Below are 24649 nucleotides of genomic sequence, written 5' to 3'. Positions count from 1 at the left end.
TAGGGTGATTTATGTTTGATTCATATAAAAGTATAAATACATGTATTATACATATGTCTTAAAATGAAGTTAGTGAGGCTGGGAGACCAGAGACATTTCTCAAATTCTCCCAGACTCTTTCCCAAGTCTTAAAATTATATTTCTTCCAGATGAGGTCCTGATGAGGTCTAAATGTCTGCAGGTAGCACGGGGGTGACTGGAGGTCTGTGGTGAGGTTTAAATGTCTGCAGATAGCATGGAGGTGACGGGAGGTCTGGAAGTCAGCCCTGGCTGAGGGAAGCACACTTGGTTTCTGCTTTGCTTTACTGGGGCCCCTAAATAAGGATTGAAGATGCCGCATGGGCCAGTAAAAATGCAAATGTCCCATCTGCCCTATTTATATAGAGCGAAGGCTGAGGGGGCAGAATCCCTCTCGCCATGTGTATAGGTTGCTGCTGCTTTACACACCACTATCAGATATACGTGGCTATACACAGTGATGTTTCTGAATTGCTGGACGGGGACCTGTCACGCAGCATGTCTCATCTGAGAGTGGTGTCAGTGAACAGCTGAGGGGTGGGGGTTTCTCTAGATGTAGTTAAGATGAAATGGCAGCTTCCTCCGTCATGCGGCTTTCCAAAGAAAATAGATTTTGTGGCAGAATTTCCATGCTGGTCACAGTCACGATGTGATTTTACTTTACAGATTTATATACAAGTAGTAAGTCAAACCAGTAATATGTAATGTGTATATTCTGCAGACAAACAAAAATATGTTTTACACCCATTGATGCCTGTCAGAAAGCATATTGAGACATAGTTGGAAAAGGCCTAAACACTGGACAAGATACTTCTGTGAGTCTCAACGAGGTGCAGTGAAATCAGCTAGCAGTACTCAATAGTAGTAGCTATAGTAAAATACCAACTGATAATAATGTTACTCAGATAACAGCCATGCATAGTATTTTGTGTGTATACATTCTTGGCACTTCCAGCTGTCAGATACACATACATATATGCATAGTTTTGTTTGTCTGCTAACAGTAGTTTTCTTCTCTCATCTTCACTTACTTCTCCTTTTCATACTGGTTCCATGAGTGGGAATGTCCTAAGCAAAATTTTTTTCCAAATAGACAAGGAGGTTCCTTTCTGATGGCACTGAAAGAGGAGGGGGAGCTAGAGATTAAGAGCTTTATGTGGGCTTAGATAAACTCCTTCTATAATAACATGGGAACTTGGTCTGTCCAGAATATAATCCATACAGCTGGCAATTTCTATCTTGCTTGCTCTTTTGGGAGAGCCCATGTGTCAGATACTCAAGATGTTTAGATATCCAAGGACCATGTGTCTGAGATACTCTATACTGCAAAAAGGCAGTGGCAAGCTTAGATTCAACGACCTAATTAACCCAACAATAAATAGTTTGTCTGGAGGCCTTTTTGAGCAGAGGGCAACACTAATGAAAAAGATAAAATGCTGAAGTTAGTTCTGTCTCACGGCCACATGAGACCTGTCACTTCTGAAAACTTAAAGAAGTTTTGACCTTGAAAAATACGCAGTGAAGATGTGCGAGTGCATAAGTCCATCTTTGAATGTGGAAAGTGTCAAAGATAGGCACAAACCATGTTTTTCTTCCTCTGCCTTTTTTTTTTTGCAGAGACAATGAAATGCATTAAATTTTAAAGAAAATCATTCACCGATGCTTTGCTCAATTAAAATATTAATGCATTATAAGAGCCTCACTTAATGACAATTTGACTCCTGATAGTGGTATATTTTATAAGTAAGGAAGAGGTTAGAAGATGCATACTGAAAGTTACGAACACTTCATCATTTTCAACCTTTGACAGTGCCTAATTTGAGGAGAGGGATGGGGGCTGAGATATTGTATCCTGGGAGGTTCATTTTTGAAGCATCTGCTGTCTGGCGCTTGCTAAGAGGGACAGAAAGTCAAATCAAGCTGCCACGAGACTGAGCAGAAGATGTTGGAAACATGACAACCTGCACTGGTGTCTCTGGAGCCACAGAGCCTCTCCTCTCCTCTATGATGTGTCTCTTCAGCCGGTCACGCGTTGCAAAGGTTGAAGGTTGCCTTGGTGTGCAGGTTGCCTTGACAGTGTCCTGGTAAAACACATTGTGTGTGCCCGTTTCTGTGTACTTGCTGGCTTCTTTCAGTGGGTTGAAAGGAACACTTTTCTTTCTGGAGTGAAAAATACCCCTGCCTTATAGATATGTACCGTGCATTTATCCAGCATGTACATCACACCTTTTATAACCGCCAGCAACCCTCAGTACTGGAAGTTACTTCAGTTTATTGTGCTGTTGGAGAAATACAGCCCTTCAGATCTCACTGAATAAGCCTGGAAAGGAACAGGCGGTACTAACAATTACTTTTACCACCTTTCATGTTTCCGTCAGTGATAGCTATGACACTTGTTGGTTTGCCTTTAAATTAGTATTTCTTAGAGGGGAAAAACAAAGAACAAGAGTGGAATTGATCGCACAAAATTTCATTTTTCAACAAGCTTAGCCTAGTCTCCCTTCATTATCCCAGCTCCTGCGGTCGCTGGAGAGAGACGAGCGGCCCTACAGAGGTGCTGCGGTGCCTCGGGAGGTGCCTCTGCTGCCTTCAGCGCAACGCGTGCTTGGTGGAGCCCGCCCACACACCTCCCCGGCCTTTGTCTTGCAACGGGCTTGCCACAAGATCTGTTTGATAAGAGCCTGCTGGGGCAATGCTCGCAGTTCAGCGTTTGCTGCAAGTCTGTAGTTGTAGCACAGATGTATTTAGAAGGAGCCCTGATTAAAATCCCTTGCCAGCTCAGATCCTGGGAATGCATGTAGGGAAAACAAAGATTCTCATCTTTTGTGCTTGCTTATCCCACCCTGGATGCAGTCAGACCAGATCCCTCCTGCAAAGGCTTCCGGCCTCCGAAAGGTTCCCTGCAGCGCGGCTCAGGGAGCGGGGTCCTCATGCCCCGTAGGGCTTCTGAGTTTCCCGCACTGCCAAAGGAGCTTGTGCTGGGGAGAAGAAGGGCGACAGCAAAGAAAATGGAAGAATGTGCTCACTTTTCATTGGTGAGGCTCTTCAGCTTAGCAAAGACGTGGAGGTCTGTGGTGGTAGAGGTCTGTGAAACATTTAGAGATGGCAAGTAAGGAGTGAATGTGTTCTGTTTCTCACACTAAAAGGTGTGTGGTGCGCCTGTTGTACAGAAGAGATTTAAAACCAGTGGAGGAAAGTACTTTTCCCCATGGGCCTCAGTGCAAGAGCCTAGCGGGGTAGCTCAGCCCAGAAGGGGTCCAACAAGCCCACATACACTGATGACCAGCAGCAACTCTTAAACACAGAGGTTTGGTCGGGAAACCTCCGTGGGTGTGTTTTGAGAGGTAAGATCCTCCCTTGCGCTGTTGTTGGTGCCTTCACGCAGTACACAGGGTCACTTCGCTTCAGGGGCCAGACCACATAGCTGGGGTAGGACCCAGTATGGCCCCATATGTAAATATTCATCATATCCAGAGAAGACACACGTTTCTGTGGCATGTTGCGCTGTACCGGATTATAGGCTTCACACAACAGAAGGTTTGAGAAATGCACAGGGTTCAAATTCAATGTGGAAACCATGTAAAAAATCGAGCATATGGGCAGTTTGTCTTTCAGTCTCACGCAGGTGGCCGCGGTCGCACACAACATTTTGAGTATTTCCAGCCATGTGTGTACAAGGGGCCATATACACGCTGCATGCAGCCCCATATCTTATTATGCAGCCCCCGTTTGATCCCGCAGGGGCACACGCAAGCTTGGCGCAGCCGTGCCCGGCACCGAGCAGACACTGACCCGCCCTCTCCCACGGCTCCCTTCCTCCTGCCACAGGGTAACACCACAGCAAACTTCCTAAAATGGCGATTTCCAGCCCAAATAATAGAGGAGCGACCCAGGCAAATGCTTTGGATGTCAGCTGCGTTATGTTTCATGGCATTTTATATCCCACGGTCTGCGAGGGTGTTGTGTGGCGCCTGGAATCGCTTTCCGAGCAGGTGCATGCCATTTGCTCTTGCTCCCTCCTTACTATTTTTCCACCAGGCAGAAGGGAATCGCACTCCAGCATGGGGATGCTGGCTCCTGTTAATGCTGCAGCGTGCATGCAGGCTTTGCTCGTCTGTCCTGTCACTCATATAGACTATTCAGTCTTCTCTGCCCCGCACCACCACCAACTGGCTCTTGTACTTGCAAAGTTGTTACATGAACTTGTATTCGGGGTAGTCTTCAGATTTGCACAGACGTGTTGCCAAGGGACATCAGGAAGGTAATGCTGAGTGCATCAGAATCGACAGTCTATAAAGTGGTTTCTTGACGAGTCAGGTTTTGGAGAGAGCTGCTGCTGAAGCTGGGCAGGGTCTCAGAGGCTGCGTTTGTGACACCCAGGCTTGTTGCTGTCACCTTGGGTGACTTTCACTAGGCCCCCAGCAGCTGTGTGGCACTCACCAGGAGGATGAGCAGAACATCTGCCTCGCTGCAGTTCCTCGTGTGAGGGTCACCTCTTCCCTCTGAAGAGCTTTCCACCAGGGAGCTTCCTCTCCTCCCTCACTTCAGTGGCTGGGATCCACGTCTGCCTTCCCTTAGACACAGGCAAACCATCTTGGCAAATCACAGAAACAGAGGAGGGGGAATATGTAGAATAAAAAATAGGTGCAGATAATTGCATCTCTTTGACTGCCATTCAAAACAGTGCCAAATGGGCAAAAAGCTTGCATTATAAAGTACAAAAACATTATCCAAGTGCTGGCAGAAAATGAGGGCTTTCTCTTGGAAATGACTGGAGGTGCTTACTCCCTGTGCTGTCACTTCAAGAGCCATGTTCCAAAATGGTGTTTCATGCAACAGCAAATTTTTTTTTGCAGTTTCTTTGTTTTCTCAAAAAGCTTCTTTCTTCCTAACAGAAGAAACCATCTGTCTGCTGTATATCCGAGTCTAAAACCAGTTTAAGCAAGGCCATCTTTAACTCTTACCCAAAGCTAGCTATTGTAGAGATGAGGTAAAATCCTATCTAGCTACCTGCTTTCACTGCTGCTCATGTGGTGTCTGTTCTATCAACTAATCTTATCTTCGGAGACTTCAAAGGCATTCGCATCTGTGCCTAGAGTAGTTTATTAAGCTGAAGAAGATGGAAATTAGTAGAGGAATTATCAGATGAAGACCTAGCAAAGGGGGAGGCAGCAATAAGCTGTATTGAAAGAGGAGCTCTTGGGCTGGAGGGAGACCCCAGTTGTGGTTCTCAAAGACAGGCCAGGTAAAGGCTGGAACAAATGACAGTAAATGTGCTCGTGAAATCAGTTGATGACGCAGTGCTGGGAAAAGTTGTTACTAGAGAAGAGGGATAATCATAAAGACTGAAATAATAGAAATAGAATGATATTCAGTGTTCCAAAGTGCAAGGCATACAGCTGGGGACAAATTGGTTATAAATAAAGAAGGGTTTGGGACATACCCCGTTTGGTGGCAGAAAGTCTGTGAAATGCTATTGTGATGCATTCCTAAACAGAGTAAGTGCAGTCCTTGCAGTATTCACAGCGCTAATTCCAGTGGTGGAAAGGAGATGTTCCTTGTAGTTCTGATCACCCACAGTTAGGAAAAGTTAATGCCATCCAGAAGAGAAGAGTTAGTGGGATGATCAGAGAACTGTAGAGTCCATAAAGTGAAAAGTGGAAAGGACCTCCGCTTGTGTAAGCAAGACAGCACAGATACTGAGAAAACAGAGGCCTTTGGGTATGAATATCTCAGAGTGAACCCCAGGAAACAAAAACCCCTATTGAAACTAGAGGTGCACACTGGCAAAGATGAAGCAGATACAGAAGAAACCTAGGCCAGAATTTAAGGAAAGGAGTCCCTCTGTCTGAGGAAGACGTTCAGGACCAGCCTGCCAAGTAGGAGCAGTGAGGGCAGAACCTGTCTGCTCTTCTGCTCGGCACTGAGCGAGCTGAGGAGAGCACTAAATGGGGTGGTCGCTTACCAACCACAACATCTCTTCTGTCCTATGTCACTACACTGTTCTCAGGCTCCCCCAAGTATTTGGCTCCCCACTAAATGCAAAGTGGCTTTTTGGAGAGTATTCTAAAAGTTAGCATTTGCGTTACCTAAAAGTATCCTAATTCCTGCATCCTGCTATGTTTGTTCACACTGCTTGTCCTTTGGCTTGTAGATAAAGGCTAATTTTATTTCCGTTTGGGCTTTTTGAAGTCTGAGTCTCGGTTTGTCATTATGCCTCTTAGGTCACAGCCACAGCTCAAGAGGGCGATGTGCAACGTGGGAGGGATGTCATAGGTGAGAGTGATCCAGCATATGCAGGGAAGGACTGCATTCTCCAGGGCGGGTAGGGACTAAGGAGATGCTGCCCCGAGCGTGGCTGCTTCACAGGAATGTGAAACTGTGAAGGGAGAGGTGACCTCCAAAGGAAAATGCCATCAGGACTGCTACATGCCAGGCTGTTTGCACAGGGAACCTAAGCCTGCTGGAACTCACCGTAGTTACTGCCTTTGACAGAAGCCAGCTAAGGTGCAAACCAGAGCATGTTGCTGCTGTTGTATCAGTATCAGCTCTTCAGGGTAGGCATGGGTAGTACTTAAATTAATAATGAGTAATAACAATGTTATAAATAAAATATCACCATACTAGCTGAAGTGAATAAAATAGACATGAATGCATTAGCGTTGGATTTTAATGGTTTAAGGCTATTGCTGAATTATTTTCTTCTAATATTAGTTTGACTGCAAGGACAGTATTAAAACCAACCAGAGAACCAAATTGGTATCGGGATGTGCGGCAATATATTAAATGGGAACGCAGCCCAAGAAAATACCGTGCCTCTGTGACTCTGCTCAGACCAACACGGCCAGCTCAGAGCAGGAGGTCTGCTCTAGTAAGCATCTCCAGGCTGTTTCTTTCCCTGCTTCTGCTGATGTACAGGATACCACAGAGTCAGCGTATTTTTCTCTCCTGTTAGTCCAGTCTTCTCAGAACATGAGAGTGGTGTTAATGGTGAGCTTATTTCACTCGGACGCCCTTCAGGGCTGCAGAGACGCTCCATCACCCTGGCCCTGTGTGAATTCCTCCAGAGGCTTGTGTACTTGCTCAAACTTGAGAAGCTACAGTATGGCATTTGATACTTCCTCCTCACACTGCAAGCCTGGCTTGCCATGCAAAACTTTGAAGCCAGCAGGAGAGTTTTTTCCTTGCCCAGCTGCTGAAAACTTTCTGTAGTGTTTGCACGAGGCCAGCACCTCTGCAGCCATACAACGCTACGTGGTCTCTGTGAGCTGCTGGCAGTTCCCACTCCCTGCTCCAGGCTTCTCAGAAGCTTAACTAAAATGAATTTTGCAGTCCAGGAGCAGTCTGCTCTCGTCTTGAAACAGGCAGAAGTAGGGGAGAGCTTGGATCTGGAAGGTGGAGGCTTGGCAGAGCCCTGGGTGCTGCTTCTGCTGCCCCGAGGGAAGGTGAGGGGCTCAAGGTGTCACCTGCCACAGGATCCCCCCTGCTGGGGACTGTGGGTGGGCGAGGAGGTGGTCACTCCACATCTTCACCACATGTGGTCATCCAGTGCTAAACTTGCCTTTAGGAACTGCTTTTTTCTCGAAACCCGGGATTAATGTGTTTTCCTCCCTCGTTTCTTCCAATCTGGTTGCACTCCTCCCGGTCACACATAAAACTTTTTATGCTTCAGTTTTCTGCTTAAGGCTTAAGTAATATTCAGATTAAAAATAATTCAGTTGCCTTTCTCCTGATTTCATATTTTTTTCTAGCATGGCCTCTGTTCTGTAGGTTCTGAAGAAACCCAGGTCTGCTGCTTACCCAAATATGCATTTGGATGCTCATCTTTCAGTGGCCTCTTCATTTTCCTCTACAGTCATTCCCACTCCATCACCATATTAGTTGAAGGTACCCCAGCGTGCTCCAGATGTTGAGTGATCAAATGGCATCAAAAAGCTTGGGAAAAGTACTTAATGGTGGGAGAGGGAGCTCAAAACTTGCTGTCTTCACAGAGAGGAACTGCTGGGCCCTGCCTTGCTCTTCACAGATTCCCAGTCTGAATCCAGAGTTGTGAAAATGTGGAAACTGTGAAAATATGGGCTGTGAACACTGGGAAGCTGTGAAGCGGAATGGGTGGGGATTTCCAATCACTGTCCTGTCGAATGCTAAGTTTATAGATTCTACTTGAAAACTTAATTCTCTGATAAGTAGCTTTTTGTCACTACAACAGCAGGAGAAACAGTGGCCAAGGCTGCAGAATTGTCTCACTTGTAAAACCTTTCAATTCTTTAATCAGAGCTTTCTGGAGTTTTTGAATTTCAGGCAGAAGCTTTTCAGGCCTGGCCTCTGACAAAAGGCAAATTTTATTTGAGCAAAACCTGTTGTCTTCTTTCTCAGCCTGGAAATGAAAAGAAATAATAATAATAATAATAATAATAATAATAATAATAATAATAATAATAATAATAATAATAATGCAGGCTCCCATTGTGTGATTTTTCTTTTGCATAATTTTGCAGCTAGATTGCAAATGTGGTGTTTTACATAGAAACAGCTTTGACTGGGGTGCTGTGGCCTTTCACTGGCCCAGGGAAAATGGAGGTTGGTTTGTCTGGAGGACTGGCTCTAGAAAAGCAGTGGCGTCGTTGTGCCTCGCAGGCAGCAGCGAGGAAGGACTCAGCTGCCCAATGGCTCTTTGAGAAAACACTTTTGGAAGAGCAGGAGTACAGTCACAGATTTAGCAGGTGGCTCACAGGAATGTAGCTCTGGCTAATCTGCCTCTATTGTAAAATTTCTGAGTCTGGCAGAAAAAGAAATTCTGCTTTTTCTTTTCTTTTTTTTTTTTTTTTTTTTCAGCACAGGCCCAGAAAACCTATAAGCTCTTTCTTGCGTCTCAGAGCAGAAGCAGCTGCGTGAGTTGCGGTGTTGGCAGAGCTCAGGGGCCCTGGGGATGTTGGCAGGGGTGTGGCTGGGCTCGAGCTGCCTCTGCACACCCATGCCCTGCTTGTGCTTATCACCCTCACTGTCTCTTAGGAGCCAGGGCGAACCCAGCAGTGGCGGACCCAAGCAGAGTTAATAAATCCAACGGACCCCCAGGGGGTTATTTTAACTTCTTATAGAAATAGTGGGACGGCTGAACTATGAGAGGCTTCACACCTCCCCATATGCCCAAGGGTACCCCCCTCACCCAATGGCTGCAGATGCTGGGCTGCTTAACCCAGAATAAATCATCGCTTCTACCTGAAACCAGTAAGCCCAGGTGCCTGGACTGGGCTTCAGCAGTTTGTTTAATCTGGAGGCCCTGCACATCCTTTTTGACACACAGCTAATTACATGGAAGTAGGCAGGGGGCGTTAAGGAGGTGATGCAGTGTTAATTGGAGGTGGCTGTACTGAAGCCACAAGCAGTGCAGGCTGAGGTGGTGCTGAGGACCAGGGCGCTCAGCATCTCTCAGAGCATCCCTCTTGACAAACCCCACTTCTTAGTGCCTTCTAATGCTGCAAAATGTGCATTTCAATTCCCTGCCAGATTGGCTATTCATCACAAACACATTTAGGCTTAATTGCTAATTAATTTTCCCTAGATAGTGTAGATATATTTTTTCTCACTGTGTGAAATCTAGAAGAACTTTCTGAGAACCAGCCACAAATGAGTTGATTGTAATTGGTGTTCTCTCACACTTACGTGAGAAGTAACAGTTCATCAGCTCTTAATTAGGTTAGACTTTTTTGAGAGCAGTTTCCATTTTTTTGACAGAAAGATATACATCTTGTTTCTCCTATTTCAGTAATAATAATAAAAAAAAGTCATTTTACCTCGAATTGACAAATCAGGCTGTTTGCTAGTGTTTTATTCCTCCTGATGGTGAGTGCCAAGCTGCATGTAATACCTGGATTGCTGAGCAATTTATTCAGTTAGTGTCACTTGTCACAAAGCAAATAGAACTGTTTGTGCAAGAAAGAAAGTTTGCACTCATTTGAATTAAATTGTGAGTGGGTGAGCAGCAGTCTTGGGAGTGATACACTGAGATGTGGAGTAGCCTTTAGGTGTCTCACAGCATCAGAAGAACTTTGAATTTTGTGCCTGTTGTCGGTGAACTCTATTCAGGCCATTGCACAGGTAGGAAAGCCATGGCAGCAGAAAAATGAAGCCGCCTCAGATGAATCTGATTATTAATCTGTATTAGCAACCTGTGGTGCAGATGCAGAAGGCATTTTCATTTGTTCAGTCCACTTGTTGAGTTTTAGCTTCACTCAAATCTGAGAAACCACGGAGAAAATATTAATGTAGGTAAGACTGTACCATCCTTCCAGTGAAAATAAGGCCTGTAGAAAAGAGTTGTGCTAGTTATAAAGTTTCAGAGATGTCTAACTGTAGTCAGTGACACTCCCTCAAAAAATAATTCCTTTTAATAAAGCTTTGTACGTGCACTATGCATTTTTCAGAAGCCTTTCTTTTCTTCTGTGCCTAACACAGTGAAGTTAATTTATATACCTTAAATGCATGCTGTTTGATTATTAATGCATTTTAATTGAATAATGGTTTCCTTCCAACTGCAGCTTATCGTACATCACCCCCAAAAAATGGTAGCTTAGATTTAAAGAACAAGATAATCAGGTTTGCTTCAAAAAAAAAGCCCCAAAAAGCACAAATGTAATTGAAATGAAAATGATACTTCAAATCATTTTTCCTCTCACGGACTTAAATGATGACTACAGTTACTTGTGTAAATCAGTAAATTAAATCAGGCCGTTCCTGCTACAAGTTCCCCACGGCGTAGTCTGAAGGTAGCTGGCAGGGAGCAGAATGGGAATACCTGCAGATGTTAGAAAGGGAAGAATTTAACCTGCCGTCATCACCCTGCTGTGTGTACAGAGATGAAGTCCCGTTTCTGTCACTTCTGTGCCCACCAAACCTAGGATGTAAAACCATTTAGTCGTTTATACCTAAACAAAAGCAGGATGCAAATCCAAATAAGCAAATTAATGAACGGGAGTAGAACTGCAAACACGATAACATTGGCATCGGTTCAAACCCACATGAGCCTGACCCTGGCATGGCAAACATAGTAAGACGTGCCCGTTCCTGCAGCAGCGTATGAGACTGGGGCACGTGCTCAAGGGGCTTCAAGGCAGAGGCAGAGATGCTGTGATGGCTGAGGTGGTTCTCTGGAAGGGCTGGCACCACTGCTGGTGGCAGCCCTGCTCCACCTCTGCAGGGCTTTGGCAAAAACGTGCCAGAAAACAAGCACCGATGCGCTCGTCTGACTAACTGCAGTCACTGCAGGATAGGCCTCCATCACCTGCATGGCATCCGGGCCTCCTTGTGTGCACACAGTGCTTTCTGGTGATGTTTAACAAGCACCAGCTTCTGTGCCAAAAACATCTAGTTCTTGATTCAGGCTTGAGTGCCTCCTGTGGTGGTAGCTGACACGGCAAGTTATGGGGTATGTAAGCAGTGTCGGTTGACATGTTCTGTAAGGAAAACCTAGAAGTAACACTATGGCACTTTACTTTTTCTCCTCAGTTATATAAGAAATTCCTCAGATTAATGATACGTAAGTTCCTGTCTTCACTAATCAGTTGAGGTTTTGTGTGGTAGCCTGAAAACTACCTCTGTGATTAGCTGCTTATTAAAGCCTCCTGAAAGCCACTGGGAGTTTATGCAGTTGTGTGTGTCTCAGATGGGCAGTCCCACATGGCTGGCCTGGTGAAGTGAGCACCAACACGCTTCTTCTGTGGATTTAGGCAGATTCAAAAAGTGCCAGTGCTAGCACTTAGTGCTTGACTAAAAACAAATGTTGCATCTAAACATTAAGAACTAACACGAGGATTTTGCTATTTGGAACCTTAATGTTGAGTCCACTAAAAAATCCATTGTGGTATGGTTTGGAAGAAATACAAAAAATATGTTCATTTGCTATTAATGTGCTTAAGGATAACGTGTTTGTTTCATATCTGCTTGGCATCTTTTATTGCATACAAACCTTTCCTACGGAATCAAGTAAGAAAGTAATCAAGTAAATATGTAAAAAGTAATCAAACTGTAAACTGATTTAGTTTACATATGTGTATGTTTACATATGTGTACAGTTTACATATGTGTATCAGTAAGGTTAGCCAGGCAGAAATAAAAACGGCATTTGGTGATGACAAGGCATGATTGCTGTAAGATTTCTGCAGGCTGCACTTGTATGTGCCTACAGAAACCCCACTGGTCGTGAGCCCTGGCTGGCCTGATACCTGGCTAGGGACTGACCAGGGGAAACAGGATCCTGCAGGTAGCAGCGTGGTCTTTTAATGCTGTAGCAATGCAGGGAGTTCTTGGGAAACGCCCTCAGGGAAGAGTCTTAGTTGTGTGGCCACCAGAAGAGGTGCAGAGGCCCGGCCCCCAGTGCCCTGGTACTGGCAGTGGGGGCGTTCTCCTTCAGTATCCTCGGCCAAGGCTCGAGACGGAGAGGGTGGGTGAGATCAGCTAGAGGAAAAGCTCTGTTAGTGCCTTCTTATTTCAGGGCAGTCAGTTGTGCTGCCAAACAGCGTGGCCTGTTAAATTCCTGCTTGTCCAACTGATCTCCTTTTTCCTCTCTCTTCAGGTTATTTCCAGGATTTGTTGAACAAGTCAGAAAAAGCCCTTTATGATGCTTTCCCAAGCCTGTACGGAGAATTGTACACTCAAAACGTGAAGGTCTTCAAGGACTTGTACAGTGAGCTACGCCGCTATTACCGGGGTTCCAACATCAACTTGGAAGAGGCCCTCAATGAGTTCTGGACACGCTTGTTGGAGCGGCTCTTCAAGCTGATGAACCCCCAGTACCATATCACGGATGAGTATCTAGACTGCATGGTGAAACATGCAGAGCAGCACAAACCCTTTGGGGAAGTTCCCAGGGACCTGAAGGTGAAGGCAACCCGAGCCTTCATCGCAGCACGTTCCTACGCGCAGGGCTTTCTTGTGGGCAGCGATGTGGTCAAAAAGGTCTCTCAGGTATGTCGGGGTTCTTCCTTGTCCTCCATCCTCAATTTGGTTGGAGCCAGTCAACTACTTTTGGTCAGGGACAGGAGGATTTATTTGCCATTAAGTTTTCATTACAAGGCAAGCAGATATTTTTAAGTTTTGTAAAACAAACTGCTTGAGGGTAACCCATCAGTGGAAGGGAGCAGCAAGCCTGGGCCTCTACAGGCACTGGAAGCGCTGGAGAAGCAAGGTATAACTCACCGCAAGTCAGACTTTACCTGATTTTAACCTGTGTGGCAGAGTGCCAAGGAGATGTCAGTCGCCCAGGCTGAAAAGCTGTTTCGTTGCTTGCCCAGATTCCTCGCATTTCCCTGGCAGGGAAATGACATGCCTCTAAATCACACTGCCTTAGTTTCGTCCTTGATGGAGATATGATGTAGGGTATGCAGAACTGGCTTGCTAAGAGTGTGCTGGGAATACGTGCAGAGAGATGCGTCTCGGTGGCTGGTGACAGGATTCCTGTGGCTGTTTGTGTAGCCGTGTATATTTGTACAGCCTCTGTGTACAGAGAGGGTGAGTCTGAAGAGTGTATTGGGATCTTCAGGGATGAAAGGTGCTATATAAATGTAAATTAACATGGCTGAATCCAGGGTTTCAGGAGGAGGAAAATTGTCTGTATTCTTTACTGCAGAAGCAGCCTTTCATAGCTAGAAGGTGATTGTCCTGAAACAACATATTCAAGCATTTCACACAAGTAGCAAAGAGAATATCCATACTAAAAAACGACTTGCATACTGCATGTGGAGATGGCAGTCAGCAGGTATGAGAATCAGGGTGTGATTAAACTGTGAATGTAAAAATATGGAATCACAATTAATTTCCGTGGAAGGTAATGTGTAGCAGAGGACGGTACTATTTGATGCAGCAAATCCAGACTTTGATCTCAGGAAGAAACGTTAATGTAGTAACAGTGACAAATGCTTTAATTTATCAATGTGGGACTATAAAACCGTTCGGCTACCCAAAGCCTTTGTACATCTCATTAACATCACACTCTCCTGACACTTAAGACAGATAAAAGAGGAGAATGGTGTAATTTCAGAGAGACCAAAGTAAAAGATTTTTCATAAATCCTCTGAATGACAGAGAGCATTCCAGCTTGCCATGCGTGACTGCCTTTTGCCAAGTGCAGTGGGTAAAGCAGACCGGTAGGGCAACTGCAGTCTTGGTGTCAGTGGAAGGGAAGGACCCAAGATATGGATGTGCAGAGTACTTTTTCCCCACCTTCATGTGGGCTTTCCACCCATGGGATTTCATAGAATCATAGAATCATAGAATATCCTGCATTGGAAGGGACCCAGAAGGATCATCGAGCCCAGCTCCTGGCTCCACACAGGTCTACCCAAAACTCAGGCCATATGACTGAGAGCACAGTCCAAACGCTTCTTAAACTCTGACAGGCTCGGTGCCATGACTGCGTCCCTGGGGAGCCAGTTCCAGTGCGCGACCACCCTCTCGGTGAAGAACCTCTTCGTGATGTCCAGCCTGAACCTCCCCTGCCTCAGCTTGACACCATTCCCTCGGGTCCTATCACTGGTCGCTAAGGAGAATAGGTCGGTGCCTGCCCCTCCACTCCCCCTTGCAAGGAAGCTGTAGGCCGTGATGAGGTCTCCCCTCAGCCTCCTCTTCTCCAGGCTGAACAGGCCAAGTGACCTCAGCCGCTCCTCATACGTCTTCCCCTCTAGTCCCTTCACCATCTTGTAGCCCTCCTCTGGACACTCTCCAACAGTTTAATGTCCTTTTTGTACTGTGGTGCCCAGAACTGCACACAGTACTCGAGGTGAGGCCGGACCAGCGCAGAGCAGAGCGGGACAATCCTTTCCCTCGACCGACTGGCAACGCCGTGCTTGATGCACCCCAGGGTACGGTTGGCCCTCCTGGCTGCCAGGGCACACTGCTGGCTCATGTTCAGCTTGCTATCAACTGTAACCCCCAGATCCTTCTCCGCGGGGCTGCTTGCTAGTGTCTCGTCCCCCAGTCTCTACGCAGAATTTCTGTAGAATTTCAATTCTGGCCCTCTTTTTCTGAATCCTCCTTGGCTCACCTACCACGTGGCAAATGGAGGAACATGACCTGTCACTGGACTCGGAGCAAAGGGCAGATACTCCTCTTCCCTCTGCCTCCCTACTCTCCCAAGGCATCCCACCCTGTTCCTCCTGGCTGCTCCTCTCGCAGCAGCACTCCCTGGGCTTGCAGTTAACCCAGCATGTTGCTGTTGTAACACAATCTGCAGGAACTGAGTTGGGAAACTTCAGAGCTCATTTTGTAATGAAGGCCAAAACTGGCCCATTTTCCCTGTCTTCAGGAACGGGTTTACTTAAGGCAATGGGGGATGAGAATGCTGAGGCGGGAAATTCATTTTGTGGCTGCCCCGGTAGCCCTCAGCCATGTCTGAAATAAAAAGCCTGATTTACCCACTTTCTCTCACCTGATGTTGACTTAAACCAGTGCCAAATGGCTTAAACCAGTGCTGTGACTGACACACGGGTTGATTTTTATGAATGGCCAAATGCCTGCACGAGATATAGGGCATGAGGAGCAGGAAAAGCCAAGTGCTGTCTTTTGAGGGATTTTCAGCAAAACCCGTTGTCAGCGAGCAGGTATGAATTATCCTTCTGTTTGTCTTGATGACAAGTTACAAGTTTTACCTCATAGCTATTTGTCTCATTGCCCCGATTCAGAGCCTCTACGCAGCCGAGAGCAGCTCTGCCCTCCCCAAAGGGCGAAGCTGTCCCCGCTCAGCCTGCGAGCGCAGCCGCAGAGCATCCTCTTCATCCAAACAGTATCTGCAACTGGGGCTTTGATTTTAGTCATTTTTCATCTTGCTTTATATTTATGACATTCAGAGAAAGCTTGCAAGATCAGAGGCTGGGATCAGACTTTCCTGGCAGCTGGCAGTGTTCTCTAAAAATAACTCTTTGAGCTGAAACTTCTCACAGAGCAGTGGTGTTTTGGTCAGGAAGTCTGGGGACAGCCTGTTGAAGTGGACATACAGAAATAAATTATCCAGCTTTGTGCTTCTGAAAAAAATAGATTAATTAGTTTTTATTTGCGTATATAGTTGCAAATCTCAGAAAAGCTACTGATTTCTAGTAAATTACATCCTTGGCATGCAGCTTGCCCTCAGCAAGGAATAAAATGCTCTAAGATCAGAAAAGTGTTTCTTGCTCAGCAGCCAGTGAAGTCTGCACTGCAGACAGTTGCTGCAAGTGCACGTTGCACATCGTCTTCAGAGGGTCAGACACACTCAGGAGATACCTGCCCAGCGAATGGTGGGGACAGGGAGGCTGCATGCTCGTGTGTGTGTTTTCCCACATGCCAGATCCGTCTGAAACAGATTCCTCTGCAGTCCTCCTGGTTTCATCAGCTCAGATGGTTTCATGTCAGTGTTTGTCACCTGCATCCTACCAAGAGCCCAGGTCCTCGTGCAGAATACTGCAGAGGCAGTCGTCCCATTGAAAGACTGAAGCTGTTCACCACATGTCTTAAAATGGGGAAGAGTCTGCCCGGACTGAAAGACAAGCAGGATTTTGTGAGATTTCTTTAATCTTTGCTGCCTCTCCTCCTTGCCCCAGGGGCACTTCTTCCTCAGCCTCCCGCTGCCCGGGCTGATAGGAAGCCGTGGCTTCAGGCCTGTGTGCGCACACTGCCTACAAGTGGGGCTGCTCGGGGCTGGGAGCAGGGACGGTGTGCGGGCAGCAGGCGCTGTGCATCCTGCAGGGATGAAGAGATGGTGGGCAGCGGGAGAGAAAATGGCAAGGACGTTTTTCATCTTTACTGCTGTCCTAGCTTTTAAGGCAAAGTCACCCTGACGAACTCCAGGCTCCGACACCAAGATCTAAAGCTTTTAATGCTGTGGTTCCTGCCACCAACCTGGCCCCATGCTGACAGCAGCAGAAGCTCTGCCATCTGTACAGCGGCTGTGGGAGGGGGCCAGGGCACGCAGGCAGCTGGGGCTGCTCTCAGCATTCCTCATGGGGCGGCCAGGATGGGGATGGATGTGCTCGGTACAGGGCTCGGGTGTACTGCTGTGCCATGATGGGTGGGTGTGCTGGGGCGGCATCTTTGTGACCACATTCGGGCTGCGTGTTTCTGTAGCTAGTCTGTTAGCCCCAAGTGCAGGTTTTCCCTTCAGTTACAAAACAGGAATTCATTTTTCATGGTCTGCATGAAGTGGCAGCTACCAAAACAACAGCAGCCACAAAATCCCTGACGAAGGGTACACAGAGTAAGGAGATCCCCCAGTGATGCATGCCTTCACTGCCTGCTGGGGCAAGACAGACGAAATACCCCCATTTTGTTTAGGATTCTTTTCTTTCATTGTGTGATTGGCACCTATCCAAAACCAGCATTTGCTGCGACACGGAGCTTCCTTTGAACAGGTGAAGGCCTTGTGCTGGGTGGTTTGCTGGCTGCCAGCTGCTGCTCCGGGACCCCACGCTTAGTTCGAGCAATCGTCAAGTTCAGCGATGAGCGCATGAATATGTGCCCCTGTGACATATGGGGTGCAGGTGCACTGAGATAAGGCTCGAGGGGAAGCAAAGCTGAGAGATAACCCCTTATAAAACCAAGGCAGAAAGTCTTTGGAGAGATGCACCTTGATAAACAGGAGTATCCTGTCTGCTTCTGTTATTTGTTGCTCTTATTACAAAATGGCCCAGATGTCTAAGTCTTAGGTCAGGACTTCTGCACAAAGTGCCACGGGGACAGGTAGCAGAGGTGATCTCGTTTTCAGTGGGGCACCCCAAATTGCAGGGAGGCTGCATATGGGTCATTACTGGCCTCCTGCATCTCAACGTGGCAGCAGGGGCTGCACCAAGGGCAGGGAGGAGAGCTGTTCCACCCGTCAGAAGATGTCCAGAGGCCTGGACACCTCAACTTCCCCTTGGAGACCTGGACACCCCACAAATGTTGGGTCAGAGTGTGGAAAAAGTGAAGAAATACTGTTCATAGAATCATAGAGTCACTAAGGTTGGAAAAGCCCTCCAAGACCATCTGGTCCAACCAACCCCTAGCACCAATGTCGCCCACTGAACCATGTCCCCAAGCACCACGTCCAACCTTTCCTTGAACAACCCCCAGGGATGGTGACTCCACCACCTCCCTGGGCAACCTGTCCCAATGCCTGACTGCTCTTTCTGAGAAGAAATGTCTCCTCATTTCCAACCTGAACCTCCCCTGGCACAACTTGAGGCCATTCCCTCTGGTCCTATCACTAGTTACCTGTGAGAAGAGGCCGACCCCCAGCTCCCACACCTTCCTTTCACGCAGTTGCAGAGAGCAATGAGGTCTCCCCTGAGCCTCCTCCAGACCAAACACCCCCAGTTCCCTCAGCCGCTCCTGACAGGACTTGTGTCCCAGGCCCTTCACCAGCTTATTTAAATCATCAGTTTTAAGGGTTGTTTGCATTTCTTTTCCTAAGAAGATGTTCTTAAAGAAGGCTATTTTTCCTTCAAGGTTGAAACAAAATATGATGATTTTCTTTACTAATTATAAGCTTTTTCACTAAATCCTGTATTTCGTTTTACTGATGGAAGTCGTCTATCAGTACATTTTTATTTAAGCAATACTGTGTCTCACCATACATTTTAGTCTCCTTTTTTAAACTTTAATGTTAGTATAAGGTAAATGGCAGATATCCTATTTACCATATGAGTAATTTTTAAACACATGGTGGGTCAAGCTAAGCTTGGAACGAAATTGAATTCCAATTAAAAAGGTCCAAAAATAGAATTTTTGGAAGTGTTTTTAATCGTTAAATGGGTGTGCTGGATGCATATGGAAAATAATGATTATCTAAATATGCTTTACATTTCCAACAAGTCAATAATTTAACAAAGACAATATGGTCATCCCTGGTATTCCTGTCCTTTAAGGCTGTGGCCATTGTTCGTACCTTGGGTTTTTCATAGGTTGGAAGGACGTAGTTGGTTTCTGCCTTTGAGCTTACAGTTGCTTTTTGGGTGAACTAGCCATAAAATTGATCAGAATAAAAATGAAGTGAAGAATATAATTAATCTCTTTTCCCACAGATATGAAATCACTTTGCTAAAACAGCTTGAGTGCAGTGAATTCCTGTCCCTTGTGCACAGTGACACATCTCCATCCTTTCCGTGGCTTATCTTTATTCAGAGCATCAGCAGCAAGTACATACAACCATAAATAATACTTTATTTCACCTAAAGGCTTTCACTTTTTTAATAAAGTTGCATATTTATAAAAATTGCCCTCCCCTTGATCCTGAAAAGACAATAAAGCCCAGTCGGCTTACTGTTTATAAATAAATGTTCTGAGAATGTTGTCCCATGGTGGAGCATCAGCAAGTGGCAATATTTATTATTTCCTTTTCGCTGAGCGGTATCCCACCTCTTGCTCTGGGGCTGTTCATTGCTTGCATGGCAGAGGTGTGTTTTTGTGTTATGGCACTCAACGGCAGGATACCATTGTGCAGAGACTGTCTTAGCCCCGAGGAGCCATTAGATGCCAAAGTAAATTCGCTCGCCAGCTGACGTGCTGCTTTGTAAAGCCAGAAGCTCTCTCCTGGGACCTGCTTTCACCAGGGGAGGTATCATTCCCTTCAGAGAGATCATCTGTTGCTCTCCTGGGATTTAATAAGCCTCCCCTGTTCAGACTGCAGTACCTGCACCTATAGACAGCTCTGCAAGTCTTAGTAAGGCACTGTTCATCCAGTAGTTCAGCCTTGGACCTTAAAAGATGAGGGGGGATGAGACGGAACCCTGCGGGATCTTCACGTGGGGTGCAGGCAGAGGAGAGCAGCAGGGCCCGTGGGTGCTGGTATCACCAGAGGGGACAGAGGTGGCATGCAGCTTGTCCCAGCCAGGTACAAACAATTGACAGTGCCTGCCGCTGCCCACGGGATGCAGCCACTTTCAGCAGGAACCCGGAGCAGGGGGGGAGGACTGCCTAGGCTGCACGCTGATAAATCTCGTCCTAGCCAAGGAGGGGAAGCAGCTCCTGGGAGGGGGATTCATTTCCTGCCTTCTGACTGTCAGGGGTCTGGATAAAGATATTGCAGTTTTCCACAACGAGAATCATTTTAGATTAAAAATTATTCCTTTTTTTTTTCCATACTGTCATTGCAAACCACTGATTTTTGAGTTTTCTGCAAATGAGCTGGTCAGCGATTGTGCTAAAAGTTTGTGCTCCTCCAGACCCAGCAGCAATTCATAGGATGGAAAATGCCACAGGCAGCCTTGGCAGATCTGGCTGTATTCAAGAAGAGGAGGACTGAAATCCCTGTGGCTAGGAAGCCTGTGGTACTATAGATGCCTCTGCCTGTGAACAACATCTTGCACTACAGGCTGAAATAAGCTGCTACACTTTGGGGACTGGTTCTGTACTCAGTCCTCCTGCCCAGACCTCTGCCTTTCCCCACTGAGGTCAGGGCTGCCTCTAAGGCAGTCAGTCTCCCATGTTTCCCTGGAGAGCCCTCCTCCCTGGGTGGTTGGTAACTGGGATTGCATGGCTTAAAATGTTTCAGATGTAAGTGCCAGTCAGCCAGATCCCTCTGCAAACCCAGAAGCCTAATGTCCCTTTCCCAGAACGATTTCATAGGGCTCCGCAGAAATGGGCCATGCTTGCCTGAGTCAGCAGCCCGCCATCAGGTGCCTTCGTGCTTTAACCAGCCTGGCTCAGTCGCTGCTGCAGACCCACCAACACATCTCAGAGCCCACTGCTCTCTTCCAGCACTGCTGCCTGTAAAGCTAGGGAGAGAGTCGTGCAAGAAAGTCGGGATTTGTTTGGGCAGATTCAGACTGAGCTGCATGGGGTGCACACAATGTTGAACATACGACCTTATGTTTTTCAGGTGTTGCTTTCCAGTATTTCTATGCAGTATTATATTTAAATCACAAGCCTTCAGAGATAAAAACCCATAGGTGTTCTGGATATAATAGAAATAGCACAGGCAAACAGGTACTTGTCTCCCATATGTGTCTGGTGGTTAAAATCAATTGAATAAGGTTTTCAAAGGATTGAAAATTGTACCAGATGGAAATCACTGCGTCAGGTGGAAGGAGAAGGGAGTGTGTTGAATAGGCAGCAGTGGCTTGCAGTATTTCTCTCCAGAGGGAGAGGAGCATGACAGCCAGCCATCTAAACTCATCAATCTTCCATTCGTTTTAGTGTCTGTACACAGGAGGGCACTGGACAGGAACCCCAAGGCCTGCATCCTCCCAGGTGGCTTCAGGTCCTGTCCTCTGCGCTGGTTTCCCCATGGACTGTGCTGCCTGCTGGAGCTGGGAGTCATCATTGCTGCTCGCGGGAGGTGCCGTGATGCTGGCTGCGGAGGGGCTGGGACTGACTGCTCCCCGATGAGCTGCCTCCGTTTGGGTTGCGCTAGCCTTCATTTCTTTCTTTGTTTTTTGGTGTTTTTTTTGAATTTGCAAAATGGCCATTTGGCTGCTGGGCTGGCCTTGCTTCTGTCCTGAGCAGGGAATAAGCCAGGCAGTCTGTCTGGTCTCAGGCTCAGCACCAGCTCTGGTTCACTGGAGCGCGAAGGGCACAGCTTTGGCACCAGTCTTTATCTTCTGCGTCCCTCGCCCTGTGCTGAGCTGATTGCAGCGAGGAAAAGCAGGAGGGTCACTACCTGCAGGGTCATCTCTGCCCTGCTGCTGCACCCCAGCCTGGCTGTTTGCTTTGGGATCCCTGAAAGAGGTTTTGGAAGCACGGTTGATGCATCTTGAGTGATGGACTTGGTGAGGCTTAAAACTCACCATGCTCCATGGACTGATTGTCGTGCATTTGTGTAAGGGAGATAATGACTGAAGAGATTATACAATTCATTAGACTTCGAAAGAATCATATTTGTCAGCCCTGCAGCTGTTTCTTACAGAGTTTTATTCTAAAAGATGGGAAACCTTGGTTCATTTAACACACACTGAGGTGCTAATTATATCAGGACTGGCACAAATATGCACAAGGCAGCTGCTGACCATGTGAAGGAGGGAGCGGGGTCTGCTCCTGTGCAGGTGAGCTGGGTGCTTACAGCCCCATGCACACAGCAGCCAGGCCCCAGTTTCCAGCTTGCACACCTGGAAACGGAAACCACAGCACCCCCTGCTTTTTTTTGTCACAGTGCTCGAGAGCCCTTCCTTGGAAAGACTAAAAATGAAATGCTTCCCAGCATGTAGTTGCAGACAGCCCCAGTCATGGAGCCATGCGACTCCCCTGTGACCGCAGACCCGTCCTCCAGGTGCCCTTCGTGGTATAGAAGCGAGGGCAGTGGTTGCATAGCGTGCTGCTGGGCTCTGCTCCTGGCACGCCTGGCAGCACCTGCTCCCCTGCTCACTGTTTCTTTGTAGCTGCTGTTTTTCATGCTGACAGCCTTATCCCAGCAGTACAATTCAGACTGAGGGGTTTGGAGTAATTTGAGTGGCTCTGAACAATCACCTCCATTTCCCAGTGCACACAGCCTGATCTGTGAATTGAAGAGCTGACCTGATTTCTCTTAAATATTACTCCAGAATGTTGGGGTTTTTTTGTAGCTGGCAAGAAAGAACTTCCCTTGCTTCCATGGGTCGCCTTTAAAATACCCATCAGGAAGGTAGGCAGGGGTGCCACACACTCAACTGCCCATGGAGCCGCCTGCCTTCAGCCGCTGAGGCCTCCTTCTACAAGGGATGGGGAGCAGAGCCCGGTCTGATCCCAGCCCCATGTCAGGAGCTCTTCTCGTGGTTTGTAAAACTACAGGTCACTGGGTGAGTTTTAAAAACATGTAGTGAACAAGAATAGAGGTAAATTGTAGTCTTGCTGTGGAGGCATCCAGCTCTAGATGCATTCTCCCACTGGCTGTCAGGACATGCACCTGCCTCAGGTTTAGAAAGCTGCCTCTAACCTGCTGGCTTTAAAGCATCGGTTGGTTTGGGAACCCAAGCTGCCTAATGTTGTTGGGTTTAATTGGTGTTTCTGGAGGTTAAAATGGCCATTCAGACAGTTAGATATTCTACCTGGAAAAATACACCTGTGAGTTAGTCCAGGCACCTTTTGTCATATAGTTGACATTTCTGGAGGTATTTTGTATTCTCCTCAACCATCCCCACGTCGTGTCAGAACAACAGCTAGGTGCTGCAGGTCCATGTGCCTGTGTGCGTACCTTGGATCTTTGCTGCTCCTCGGCAGAGAGAGCCAGGAGGGGACATGACAGGCTGGGACCTGATCCAATGTGGTGAGCACCGACAGCACTGCGCTCCGCAGGGAGCTCCCTGGAGCAAAATGTTTCAAGGGGAGAGGGCCAAGAGAGCTACACCTCCACCAGAGGCGTTATAGACTGGCTTGGTCTTCTCCTTCCATCAGTCAACCTGCCTGCACCCACTGTATTTATCACCCAGGCCTCTCTTCATACCCAGATCTCTCCCCCCCTACCTGACCCTGCCTCCCTCAGGAGCAAGGCACAGATGGCTCCCAGCAGGCTGGGGCTGAACATGCAACGGGAGAGGGGGGTAGGAAAATAGCAGCAAGAGCTGCGCTTCATTTATTGGTGTTAAATGCCTTTCAGATGTACTTAAAGGCCCCTGAAGGCCAATGAATCCCCTTCCACCAGCTCAGGGTACCAGGTATCCAGAGAACAACTGGTCTTGCCGCTAAAGACTGAGGCGAAGAAGGCATTGAGTACCTCAGCCTTTTCCTCATCTTTTGTAACTAAGTTTCCCCCCGCATCCAGTAAAGGATGGAGATTCTCCTTAGTCCTCCTTTTTGTGTTGATGTATTTGTAAAAACTTTTTTTGTTATCTTTAACGGCAGTAGCCAGATTGAGCTCCAGATGAGCTTTGGCCTTTCTAATTTTATCCCTGCACAGCCTCGCAACATCCTTATAGTCCTCTTGAGTAGCCCACCCTCTTTTCCAAAGATTATAAACCCTCCTTTCTCTCCTAAGCTCGAGCCACAACTCTGTGTTCAGCCAGGCCGGTCTAGTTCCGCGCCGGCTCGTCTTTGGGCACGTGGGGACAGACCGCTCCTGAGCCATTAAGATTTCCTTCTTGAAGAGTGCCCAGCCTTCCTGGACTCCTCTGCCCTTCAGAACCTCCTCCCAAGGGACTCTGCCAACCAGTGTCCTGAAAGTTTAAAAACTTATAAACTTATAAACTTATAAACTTCAGAAAGTTTATTCTGAATATATGTTTTAGGTAATAGTAAGGACAGCTTAGTTCTCCTTGAGCATGTCTCAGTGCCAGGAGACAGAGTAGGTGACTGCTTGTCCCTCAGGTCCCTGCATTTCTGTGATTCTCTGCCTTGGAAGCATATTAGTAAACTACCTGGCAGGGGCCTTTTTGGTCAGGAGCCTTCCAGGCTGAATGTTTTCTAAATTGTCTGTTGTGGTTGCAGGGAACCCAGCCTGGGACTAATCCCCCAGCCTATCCTCTCAACAAATTGCTTGCAAAAGTCATTAATTTTACTGTAATTGATTTAAACATTGCTCAGGAGGAGGAAAAATGAGGGAAACAAATGCCACTTTGAATGCTGAGAATTATGTGTTCTCAATTTTCTGTCGTATTATCTCCACATGTGCTCATTCCCTGCTGGCTCTCCTGCAAACGCTGGTGCCGAATAGTCGCACGGTGAGTCCCAGCTCAGCGGCTGTGCTGTGCAGTGGTGCCACAAGCCATGCAAACCTGCGAGC

At 47.1% G+C, this 24649-nt stretch overlaps 1 protein-coding gene across 3 annotated transcripts in view; it reads left to right on the top strand.

The window, feature by feature from the left end:
• The window catches only part of GPC1 (glypican 1), a 219806-nt gene that overhangs the window by 177175 nt on the left and 17982 nt on the right, over positions 1-24649 (top strand). For all 3 annotated transcript variants that reach the window (XM_040567531.1, XM_040567532.1, XM_040567530.1), the window contains one exon: positions 12590-12981. In XM_040567531.1, the coding sequence (XP_040423465.1) occupies positions 12590-12981 (392 nt within the window). The remainder of the gene's footprint in view (positions 1-12589; positions 12982-24649) is intronic.

Source organism: Cygnus olor, chromosome 9 (genome assembly GCF_009769625.2).
Source record: "Cygnus olor isolate bCygOlo1 chromosome 9, bCygOlo1.pri.v2, whole genome shotgun sequence".
Taxonomy (NCBI): domain Eukaryota; kingdom Metazoa; phylum Chordata; class Aves; order Anseriformes; family Anatidae; genus Cygnus; species Cygnus olor.
The sequence above is the reverse complement of the archived record's forward strand: the minus strand, read 5'-3'. Positions and strand labels throughout refer to the sequence as shown.